This window comes from Lutra lutra, chromosome 1 (genome assembly GCF_902655055.1).
Source record: "Lutra lutra chromosome 1, mLutLut1.2, whole genome shotgun sequence".
NCBI classification, from domain to species: Eukaryota; Metazoa; Chordata; class Mammalia; order Carnivora; family Mustelidae; genus Lutra; species Lutra lutra.
In genome coordinates, this window is record NC_062278.1 from 212,691,204 (window position 1) to 212,703,514 (window position 12,311).

The 12,311-nt window shown below is 38.3% G+C and overlaps 1 protein-coding gene across 1 annotated transcript; it reads left to right on the forward strand.

Moving 5' to 3' along the window:
* The first annotated feature begins 6,852 nt into the window (after nt 1-6,852).
* LOC125083365 (olfactory receptor 7A17-like) lies at nt 6,853-7,785 on the forward strand. The gene has a single exon (XM_047699772.1). It carries the CDS (start codon nt 6,853-6,855, stop codon nt 7,783-7,785), a length of 933 nt encoding a protein of 310 aa, XP_047555728.1.
* The last annotated feature ends 4,526 nt before the right edge of the window (nt 7,786-12,311 follow it).

The window sequence follows — 12,311 nt, forward strand, 5'->3', positions numbered from 1 at the left end:
CAATTATCATATGGTTTCACTTACTTCTGGAGCATAAGGAATAACATGGAGGATATAGGGAGATGGAGAGGAGAAGGGAGTTGAGGGAAATTGGAAGGGGAGGTGAACCATGAGAGACTATGGACTCTGGAAAACAACCTGAAGGTTTTGAAGGGGCGGGGGGTGGGAGGTTAGGGGAGCCAGGTGGTGGGTATTCAGGAGGGCACGGATTGCATGGAGCACTGGGTGTGGTGCAAAAACAATGAATTCTGTTACGCTGAAAAGAAATTTTTTAAAAAAGTTTAAAAGAAAAGTTATAATGGAATTTGATGTACTGAACATCTCAACTGGTTTTTCAGGCTTTTGTTCTCTGGAGGTTTGTTTGTTTGTTTGTTTGTTTTTTCTCCCCGTAATGGCTTTTGGTGGTTCTTGGAGGTTTAGAGGAAAGCAAACTGCACCCAGACCTCCATCTCAGAGAGAAGCCTCAATCTGTTCCCCTCAGGGTGCTCCAGAGCACATAAATTCCCCCTCTGCTGCTGGCAGAGCACATCCCCAGTCAAGGTCTCTTGGTTCACAGGAACTCTCATTTTTACCCAAAACCAGGAGAAATACTAGCCACGGCTGTCTTGGCAGGTCCAGACTGCCAGAGAGGTTCCAAACAGAGATAGTGCACTGAGATTTTCACGCTGGCCTGTGCTGAGAGTGCTCGGACTCTCCGGGTCCTAGAGAGCACCGGCTAGTGCCTTACTGCTCAATTCCACCATTTTCCCCTTAAGATCAATGGCTCTTTTTGAATGCTTTCAACGAGCCTCCAAGGTAATGCTGGTCCCCAATCACAGGGCACTCTCGTATTGGGTATTACTTTCCAATTGGTCGCTTCTGGTGACTCCCTCCCCCTTTTGTTTATCTTCTGATATCAGTCCAATGTTCCCACTCCGCTTTACCTGTCCACTGGTGTCTTCTGCCCCCATAGAGATCCAGAAGTGTATAATTCTAAGCTCAGGTTGATTTCATGGGTGATCAGAGTTTTTTGGTAGGTAATCAGCTTACTTTAGGGGATAGGTGAAACAGCACCTCTTACATCTCAGCCATCTTGTCTTCTCCCCCTGGGATCCTTTACTCTTATTCTAAGGTTGTTCCCAACATACATGGAATATCGTCAGCCCTGGGCAAGTATAAAGAATTTTCCACCTGTGCATCTCACCTCTCAGTTGTCTCCTTATTTTATTGTACAATCCTAGAAGTGTTCCTTAGCTCTGCTGCTCCCCAGAGCTCCCACACAAATGCATTCACCTCAGCGATGTACATGGTGGTCACACCCATGCTGAACCCCTTCATCTACAGCCTGAGGAACAAAGACATGAAAAGGGCTCTGAATGCATTGTTGTGAAGGAGACACTACACAAAAAATTGTCATAGGACTGAACATTTATCTACAATTGCTTAATCTCAGTTTCCTGATCAAAATTTTATTGAATAAATATTTTATTAATTTCCTACTACTCTGTAAAATGAACATGTTTTAACACACATTTATGTTCTTAGCATTCAGGGGATCAGAAGCCTGAAATGGCTTTGAGCTAAAATCATTTGCAAGAATTGGTTCATTCTGGAAGCTATAGGGAAGAATCTATTTACTTTTCCAAGCTCATAAAATAGTGTAAAAACTCTAAAAATATTTCTGATAATTAAGAAATACTTCACATTGAGGGACCCAATGACAACTCTTAACTTACAAGTATGATTCCAATTGTTCAGCAAATATTTAATGAAGCTATGATATGCCTTCCTCAAGGTTTATATCAAAAAAACTTAGTTCTTCTTGATAAGAAATGGTGGCAGGACTGTGTGTCCACCATAAGTCAACATTTTGGAGATCCAAGGGATCTAATCCAGAGATATTGCTCAGTCCTAGATTTTGGGGAAAAATTAAACTCAGGGTTGGGATAAAGTGCCAGGATGTCTGAACTCTGGGAGCAACAGAGTTCTAGGGAGGAGTAATTAACTCTGGATTCATTTGGTTATAGCCTGGTCTGTTGGGAACACACAGTCTCCAGTAAAATTTCCTTTGTGTCCACACCAGTGTCCCAGAGGGAAATCATGTGCTTAGAGGTTGGAGGAGCCAGAAGGAAATGTGCCTCATGAACAGACAGAGGAAGCACTAAATATCTCCTGTGTAGCAGTCCCTCTGCCTTGGGCTGGATGGGACCTGATTGTTGTTTCTGGAATCCTAAGCTTGGCTGGGAGACTAACTCTAGCCTCTTTACTGTTGTCTTACATGAGGACAGTTTAGTCACCATCATCCCCACCTAGGAGGAATTCAGACTGCCACATAGACACCCCTCCCTCAGAGTTGTCATTCAGGTGAGTTCCAGAACCTAGCAGGTTCTGCAGGCAAGTGTCAGACACAATCCATGTCTGGTGTAGTGACCTGAGGTCACCTAACAGTCACCAACCTGGCCAAAAAACCTACCGATCTCTATGCTCATTTGCTTGCCTGATGAGCCGATTAATGGATTCAGTGATTATGTTAAAGAAAGAAGTGAATGTGGAGTTCAGCAGCACAAGGGTGATTGTTGACAATGAAGCCAGGGGACGGGAACATAAAGTACTCCTAGTAAAAACAGAACCCAACCAGTGAGTTTTGCAATTAAAGGGAGTAGAAATTTTAGAAATATTAGGGATGGAAGGATGTCCAGCAAAGTCAGGGCATTTCTTTTTTGTCTTTAAATGTGGCATATTTGACTCTGTTTCCATACTGATGAGAAAGATCTAGACCAATATATTGCTTGCAGATGTGACCTCACAATAGTAATTCATGAGACATACATTTTTTCACAGTGTTCTCTGTCACTCTTGGTATTCATGTGAAAACAATGATATGACAGTGAAAACAATGTGGAAGAGTTTTGCTTTGCAATGGTTTCATTACTCAGGGAGCTGAACATATTTGTGGATTATTCATTGGTTTTCTTTACTGTACATTGTCTCTGCCAGGTCTTTGCATTTGTACAGTGTGTCGAGGGTTTTTTTTTTTAATTTTCTAAAAATTGCATTCTTTCAAAGAAGGAATTGAGCATGTTTTTGTTTTATTTGACCAACTTTGCTGTTTGCAATGAGTTCTATTGTGTATGGATATGTGGGGAATTAGTAATGTGGGCTCAAATCCATCACTTGGTTATATGGCGTTCTCTATATTGCTTTTTTTAATTTATTATCCTTCCTGAAAAATTGAGCTGTCACTAATATTCTTCACTTGCCAATCCTTTTGATAAACAAAAATGAAAATAAATGGTATTTTGTACACTGAATGTTAATAAATCACCTCTATACATATTTCTCATTTGTTTTTGCACATATGTCATTCCCCATGGGTCCTTTAGATCCATTTCTAAAAGCTGCATCATCTTTGTCTATCATTGCTTCTTTACATTTGACTGGAGATTGCCTTTAGCTTCCATAACCATATCTTAATAGATGTATCTTTATGTAAGAAAAAAAATTATCACTTAGTGTTTCCTCTCCAGTTGTAAACATCATCCTCTCATATTATTTTATTCCAAGTCTCTGGACATTAAATCTGGAATTAGTGACTCATCTTGATAGCACACAATTATTCTTTTATGTCTTTATATACATTAGTTTTAGATTCTCATATAATTTTGTTTCACAAGTTGTTTTGAAACACTACACTTGACCTAATTTCATTCCTCCTGACAATATTTATTCTTTAAGTGCTTAGTGTTTTTAAAAATTCTATTCCTAGATGATGCACACTTATACATTTCATACACAATACAAATGGATGAATAGTATCCTATGCTTATCATACATGTTCTTCAGTTTTAGCGCAGTCCTTTTTTTTTTTCCTTCCTGTTTCCATTCTTTCTTTTTTTTCAGTAATACATCATGGACTTGCCTCCAGTCAACTAGGGTAATGCTGATTCTTTATTTCAGGATCTGCATAATATCTCATGATGTGGCTGTGCTACTCACACTTTGAAAGTGTTTTCTTTCTCAATACATTGTTATTATAACAATTCTACAAAAATATTTAGAGGTTGTTATGTTAAAAATCTGTTTCTCCATTAGAAGAAATATTATTTCCCAGGGGAGCACTGAGGAATTCAGAGTGAGGCCAGGGGAACTCTAAATATCCTACAAAGGCCAAGACACAGGCCACCACACAGAGCAGAGTGGACCAGAATGTCAAAAGTGTCAAGACAGAATTTCTGAGCTGAACGATATGTATATTTTCAAATTTATAGCTGTCTTTAAGTTGTTTTCCCAAAATTGTAAGTTTATATTTATGCCAACAGAATTAGAGAAATTTCTTTTGCTACTTGTTTAAAAATTCCAACCAAATCAGTGCAAAAGATCTTCATATTGTCTCACAAGCTGATGAGCGTGCCAAAGATTTCTTGTTGTTTTCTAAACCATTACTAAATTGAGCAAATATTTGTGTACTTGAACACCATGTTCATTACTAGATTCCTATGATTATTATATGTCTATAAACTCTATGTCTATTCTGCATTTAGCATCATTTCAAATGCAGTTGACAGACTATTTATTGATTTTGGTGGATATATTATCCATAAAAAGTTTTAAATTTTATATAGGTAAATATGTCTGTCCATGGGAAGCTTTCTAATTGGAATGTCAGGTAGCATTTTACATTGTTTAAGGAAATGATCAGTGATCGGGACAGCCCCTCTAGATTCACTCTTGACTGGGGGTGAGGGGTCATTTTAAGAACACAGCTTAGGGAACAATGAATTGGGGTGTGTGTAAGTGTGTGTGTGTGTGTGTGTGTGTGTGTGTGTGTGTGTGTCCTGTGGAGAGAGAAGAGTCCAAGGGCTCGGGCTCACAATCTAATATATTCCAAAGTGACTCTTATAATACAGAGGTCAGAATTCAGTCACCAGATGGTATTCAGGAGGAGCTCTATTTCAATTTACAGAACATCTTTGCATGTAGATTATAAATACGAGAAGTATATACTGTGGGTGAGTGACTCCTTTTTCTTGAAATTTAACCAGTTGCAAAGTGACCTACATCTTTAAACTTCCTGACACCATCTCTCATCACTCTCCCACTTATTCCCCTTAACACACTCATTTCCTTTTTTGGACTTAGTAGCTCAAAGCAGTATAATCTCTAGGGCCTCTGCAGAGGCCATACTTTCTGCCAGCACACACTTCCCCAGACAAGCCTGCAGCTCCAGCCCTATCTTTCATGAGGCATCTGTTCAAATGTCACCTTGTTTACCATTCTTGCACGAACACCAATTACAAAATGGCCTTCCTTTCATCTCTCTCCTTGATACCTACTCTTGTTCTTGTAATAACAATGACACCTTCAGATAACTTTTTATTATTATTACTATTATTATTATTTTATGTTACTCATCATACAGTGTGCCATCTGTTTTTTTTTTCTTTTTTTAATGTTAGTCACCATACAATATGTCAGGATTCATTTCTTACAAGTAATACACAATGCTCCATGCAATATGTGCCCTCCTTTACACCCATCACCAGGCTAACCCATCCTGTAACCTCCTCACCTCTGAAACCCTTTGTTTGTTTCTTGGAGTACCCAGTCTCTCTCATGGTTTGTCTCCTCCTCCAATTACCCTCTTCATTTTTTGCTTCCTTCTCCTAATGTCCTCCATGTTATTCCTTATGTTCCACAAGTAAGTGAAAGTAAGCTTTCTCTGCTTGACTTATTTCACTTAGCATAATCTCCTCTAGTCCCATTACGTTGATACAAATGCTAGGTATTCATCCTTTCTGATGGCTGCATAATATTTTATTGGGTATGGACCACATCTTCTTTATCTATTTGTCTGTTGAAAGGCATCTCAGCTCTTTCCACAGTTTGGCTATTGTGAACATTGCTGCTAAGAACATAGGGGTGCATATGGACCTTATTTTCACTACATCTGTTTCTTGATGAAGTCCCAAAAGAAAAGACAAGACAAGAACCATATGATCCTCTGTGTATAGCCGTGTATACGCAGTTTTTGGGACGTCATTTTGTATAGCTTATGGGACTTTATCAAGATAAAAGCTTCTGCACCACAAAGGAAACTGTCAACAAAACCAAGAGGCAACCCATGGAGTAGGAGGAGATATTTGCAAATGACGCTACAGGTAAAGGGCTGATAGCCAAGATCTATAAAGAACTTCTCAAACTCAACACCCAAAAACACAAATAATCAAGTAAAAAGAAAAAATGGGCCAAAGACACGAACAGACATTCTTTAAAGAAAACATATAAATGGCTAACAGACACATGAAAAAACGTTCAACATCATTAGCCATCAGGGAAATTAAAATCAAAAGTACATTGAGATATCACCTTTTACAAGTTAGAATGGCCAAAATTAACAAGACAGTAAATGACAAGTGTTGGAGATGATATGGAGAGAGGGGAAGCCTTCTGCTCTGTTGGTGGGTGCAATTTGGTACAGAATCTAATATATTATTAATATTTTTATTTGTCTCTGTTCTTTCTCCATCATTGGATTATAGTGGCTTTTGGTCTTCATAATCCTGTTCTCATGGCTTGCCAATGCCTGGACCATGTTTGACACTCAATACATATCCTTCAAATGTATGAAAGATATTCTTAACAAAAACAGTAGAATGGTTGACTTCTGAGGGGGAAGGTGAGAAATGAGACATAATGCCTAATCAGAGATAAAATGGTAGGGAATCTCTTCAAAGTGGGACAATCTCTACAGAAGATACTGAAGTTAATTTCTTGACTCTAAAATATAAATTGTCAATTGCAACCATGTGAGGTATGCTAGTCATGAAAAATTAATGATGTCTTTTTCCTCTTTCCTGATGATAGTACAACCACATGCAATCAGTCAACGACACGAGGATATCAGAATTCCTTCTTCTGGGATTTTCAGAGGGACCAGAGCTGCAGCCCCTCATATTTGGGCTCTTTCTCTCCATGTACCTGATCACTGTGTGTGGAAATCTGATCATCATTCTGGTTGCTGTCTCTGACTCCCATCTCTATACCCCCATGTACTTCTTCCTCTCCAACCTGTCCTTTGCAGACATCTGTTTCACCTCCATCACCATCCCCAAGATGCTGTGGAACATCCAGACTCAGACCCAAGTCATTACCTATGCAGACTGCATTACACAGATGTACTTTTTCATAATTTTTTCAGGGTTGGACATCTATCTTTTGGCTGTGATGGCCTATGACAGGTTCGTGGCCATTTGTCACCCCCTGCAGTACATGGTCATCATGAACCCCCGGCTCTGTGGATTGTTGGTTCTCATGTCCTGGATCACGAGTGTCTCACACTCCTTGTTACAAACCTCAATGGTGTTGCAGCTGTCCTTCTGTACAGAGGTGGAAATCCCCCACTTTTTCTGTGAACTCAATCAGATGATCCAACTTGCGTGTTCTGACACCTTTTTGAATAATATGGTGATGTACTTTGCAGCTATGCTGCTGGCTGGTGGTCCCCTCTCTGGGATCCTTTACTCTTATTCTAAGATAGTTTCTTCCATTTGCAGAATCTCCTCAGGTAAGGGAAAGTATAAATCTTTTTCCACCTGTGCATCTCACCTCTCTGTTGTCTTATTATTTTTTTGTACCAGCCTAGGAGTGTACCTTAGCTCTGCAGTTACCCAGAACCCTCACACAAGTGCAGTAGCCTCAGTGATGTACACTGTGGTCACACCTATGCTGAACCCCTTCATCTACAGTCTGAGGAACAAAGACATAAAGATGGCTCTGAAAAGAATCATTGGTGTTCCAGCAATGTAAGGGCCAATGGTCCTGGGACTGAAGAAGTGCTCATGATTGCAGGGCTTGCAGTCTAAGAGCCAAGAACTACCATTTTTTCAATCAGGCTGTGGAATTAGAATCTACTCCTTCTATTTATTTTCTGAAATTTCCATTTGTTTGAACTCACCTTCTCCATATGTTTAAGTACTTCACTTTTTAAAATTTTATTTATTTATTTATTTAAATTTCTTTTCTTTGTTCCAGAATTCATTGTTTATGCACCACTCCCAGTGCTTCACGCTATATGTGCCCTCCTTAATGCCCACCACCTAGTGGCGGGTATTAAGTACCTCACTTTATTAAGCTTTTGCCCTGACTGATAAACTTCAATAGTAGAGTAATCATGAATTCTTTCCCCAAATTGCAGTACAAATGCCTAGAATGGTATTTTTATAATTTCTTTCTATTCTGATTGCTTTTGTAATTGTGTCTCTTTGCTAAGAGTGTATAACAAGCCATTCTGAAAACATATGTCTTCATATAGCACCTTTATTATGAGATTGTCTGGTGGGGAGTTGTTCTGACCTATTCTGCACTACTTATCACTTTCTACATTTTATTTCTGAAGGTCATCCATGATGTTGTGTGGAGCTGCAGTTCACTTATTCAACTAATATATAACATTTGTTTAATTTATATATTTAGGTTAATCTTAGAGTTTATGGAAGAAGTAATTTACCAAATTTAAATCTCCATAATTGAATTTTGCTATTTTTAGATCCATATGTGACACTTTGCCTTCTTCTTGGTTATAAGACATTTCTCTCACCCCGTCACATATGACTCAGCTATAATTACTTTTGATCCAATATGAGTCATCTACCATTATAATTTTAAATTCTCATGAATGTATTGAAGTATAGTTACATACAGTAAGCTACATATATATTAAATGTACATTTTGCTAAATTAAAGGTGTAATACTTGAATTAAGCATACATACTGTATGGGCCCATTTTTTTAGAACTTGGGAAGAACAGGAAGTTTTATCTGGATTTTTATGTTTCTGTTAAAAATGTAATTCACCTTGGGGCACCTGGGTGGCTCAGTGGGTTAAGCCTCTGCCTTTGGCTGAGGTCATGATCTCAGGATTCTGGGATCAAGCCCCACATAGGGCTCTCTGCTCAGTGGGAAGCCTGCTTCCCCCCCCACCTGCCTATTTGTGATCTCTCTCTCTGTGTCAAATAAATAAATAAATAAAAATCTTTAAAATGTGTAATTCACCTGGACGTCCATTTCCTTATTTCTGAAGGTAATGTGGAACTTGAAATGAAAGCTGTGAGGAATAAATAAAATACTGGATACACATTGTTGAGCCTAAAGAAAAGATGTGAGAATGAGGAGTGTGTGTGTATACATGGGTGTGTGCACTTATGCACCTCTTTCTTTCAAATAAACATTTTCACACACCTGTGTGCACACATTCACACACTGTTTTATAGAAAGAAAGAAAACGTTAGTGAAATTTGCAGAATAATGAAATGAAAAGGTATGTTTGCATGAACATGAAATAGATTGCAGAAATTTTGACAAACATATTTAAAGTGGAATGGATGATTAATGTAAAAACAAAACAATAACAAAAACTTTAGGATGGGGCTTCTAGCTGGCCAGTCATTGGACATCTGACTCTAGGTTTTGCATTGATCTCCTGGTTGTAAGATCGAATCCTACATCAGTCTCCATGCTCAGTGTGGAGTCTGCTTAAGTTTCTCTTTCCCTCTCTCTGCCACTCTCCTCCCCACTCTCTCTCTCTAAAATAAATAAATCAATCTTAAATAATTAGGGTGACTTGATATTAATAATGAATTACTTTTCTTATCTTAAAAATGCCTGAAAGAACCATATTTATATTTATGCTGTGGAAATTCTCTGTACCATCTGATGGGGCCAAATATCTCCAAATTAACTCTAATTTCTCTGTTTAATGTGGGATTTCAATATAAAATTCCCAAGGGAAGCTAACTGAATGATTTGAGAGACTCAAACTCAGTTCCTGCAAACTAGATTACTGGATAAATATCTATATTAGATTCCTGTCACTGCTGTCACAAATTACCTCACTAGTGTCTAAAAACAAATAATTCTTTGAAGGTTTTAGAGATCAGAAGCATGAAAGGGGTGTAATTGGGCTAAAATAAAGATGTCGGTGGGCCAGAATCCTTCTGGAAACTCTGGAGGAAAACATCCTCTTTCCTGCTTAGTGGCTCCCACATTCTTTGGCTCATGACCTTTCCGCCATCTGCAAAACCAGCACCTCAGTAGTTTCAAGCATCTGTCTGACCCCATTCTTCTTTATTGCTCATCCACATTTAAAGAACCATTGTGACTGTGCTAGTCCAATGTGGATAATCTGGGCTTATTTTTGCAAGATAATGACTAGTAGATTTATTCCATATGCTATTCTGATTACCCTGCTAAGTAAGTTAACAACTTCAAAAGTTCTTCAGGATGACATCTTTTGGAGGCCCTTCTTATACCTACTATAAATTTTTTTCATATACATTAATTGATACTCCTCAAGAACCAATCTTTCTTTCTTTCTTTTTCTTTCTTTTATTCTTTCTTTCCTTCCTTCCTTCCTTTCTTGTTTTTCTCTTTCTTCTTTCTTTCTCTCTCTATGAATTAATATAATTCTTTATCACTCTCTCTGTAAATTTCTGTTTTACTTTTTTATTATGTTCAGTTAGCCAGCATATAGTACATCATAAGCTTTGATGTAGTGTTCAACAATTTATTAGTTGCATATAATACCCTGTGTTCATCACAACATGTACCCTCCTTTTTTTAGTTTTTTTTTGAATTTTTTAAATTTGTTTTCAGCATAACAGTATTCATTGTTTTTGCACCACACCCAGTGCTCTATGCAATCGGTGCCCTCTCCAATACCCACCACCTGGTTATCCCAACCTCCCACCCACTGCCCCTTCAAAACCCTCAGATTGTTTTTCAGAGTCCATAGTCTCTCATTGTTCACCACCCCTTCCAATTTCCCTCAACTCCCTTCTCCTAACTCCCCTTGTCCTCCATGCTATTTGTTATGCTCCACAAATAAGTGAAACAATAAGATAATTGACTCTCTCTGCTTGACTTATTTCACTCAGTAGAATCTCTTCCAGTCCCATGCATGTTGCTACAAAAGTTGGGGATTCATCCTTTCTGATGGAGGCATAATACTCCATAGTGTATATGGACCACATCTTCCTTATCCATTCGTCCATTGAAGGGCATCTTGGTTCTTTCCACAGTTTGGCAACCGTGTCCATTGCTGCTATAAACATTGGGGTACAGATGGCCCTTCTTTTCACTCCATCTGTATCTTTGAGGTAAATACCCAGTAGTGCAATTGCAGGGTCATAGGGAAGCTTTATTTTTAATTTCTTGAGGAATCTCCACGGTGTTCTCCAAAGTGGCTGCACCAACTTGCATTCCCACCAACAGTGGAAGAGGGTTCCCCTTTCTCCACATCCCCTCCAACACATGTTGTTTCCTGTCTTGCTAATTTTGGCCATTCTAACTGGTGTAAGGTGATATCTCAATGTGGTTTTAATTTGAATCTCCCTGATGGCTAGTGATGATGAACACTTTTTCATGTGTCTGATAGCCATTTGTATGTCTTCATTGGAGAAGTGCCTGTTCATATCTTCTGCCCATTTTTTGATATGATTGTCTGTTTTGTGTGTGTTGAGTTTCAGGAGTTCTTTATAGATCCTGGATATCAATCTTTTGTCTGTACTGTCATTTGCAAATATCTTCTCCCATTCTGTGTGTTGTCTCTTTGTTTTGTTGACTGTTTCCTTTGCTGCGCAGAAGTTTTTGATTTTGACGAAGTCCCAAAAGTTCATTTTCGTGGGGGGTGGGAGGTTGGGGGAAGTAGGTGGTAGGTATTGTAGAGGGCACGGATTGCATGGAGCACTGGGTGTGGTGCAAAAAACAATGAATACTGTTAGGCTGAAAATAAATTTAAAAATTAAAAAAAATCTAATCCATCCCTTACTTTGTTTATACATTAGAGCAGAACATAAATCCCTCTGAGCCCCATTTCTACAATAAATAATTGAGTTTGTAAAAGTACTCTTCACAGAATGAACTTTTGTCTAAAATAAATTTGATATGCCCTATAATGTGGTAAGCTAGGTTGTGGTGCATGAAATATAAATGTATCTCTTTCAATTAATAAATGGTTCCTTATTATGAAGTGTTTATTAATTGAAAGAGATAATAATCCTTATAATAAGGAAGTGAATGCCAGTTCTTAACTTGTCATCTAACTGTGATATTCTTCATTGTCCTGACTAAACTATCATGAAACCAAGGAGTGCACTAACCAAGATTTTAGAGTAAAGGAACAAATGTCTCCCCTTTTTTGAAGAAGGAAATATTAATTTTCTAGAGATATGAGGGGTTATGTCTCCCCCATAAGCCAGTGCTTTGAAGACCCAAGGGAAAGAGTCAAATGAGTTCCTCAGTATTAGACTTTTGAGAAAACTTTAAGTCAGCGTTGT

What these genes read in the sequence shown, in the direction of transcription:
- LOC125083365 (XM_047699772.1), top strand. Translation starts at nt 6,853, where the DNA reads ATGCAATCAGTCAACGACACGAGGATATCAGAATTCCTTCTTCTGGGA.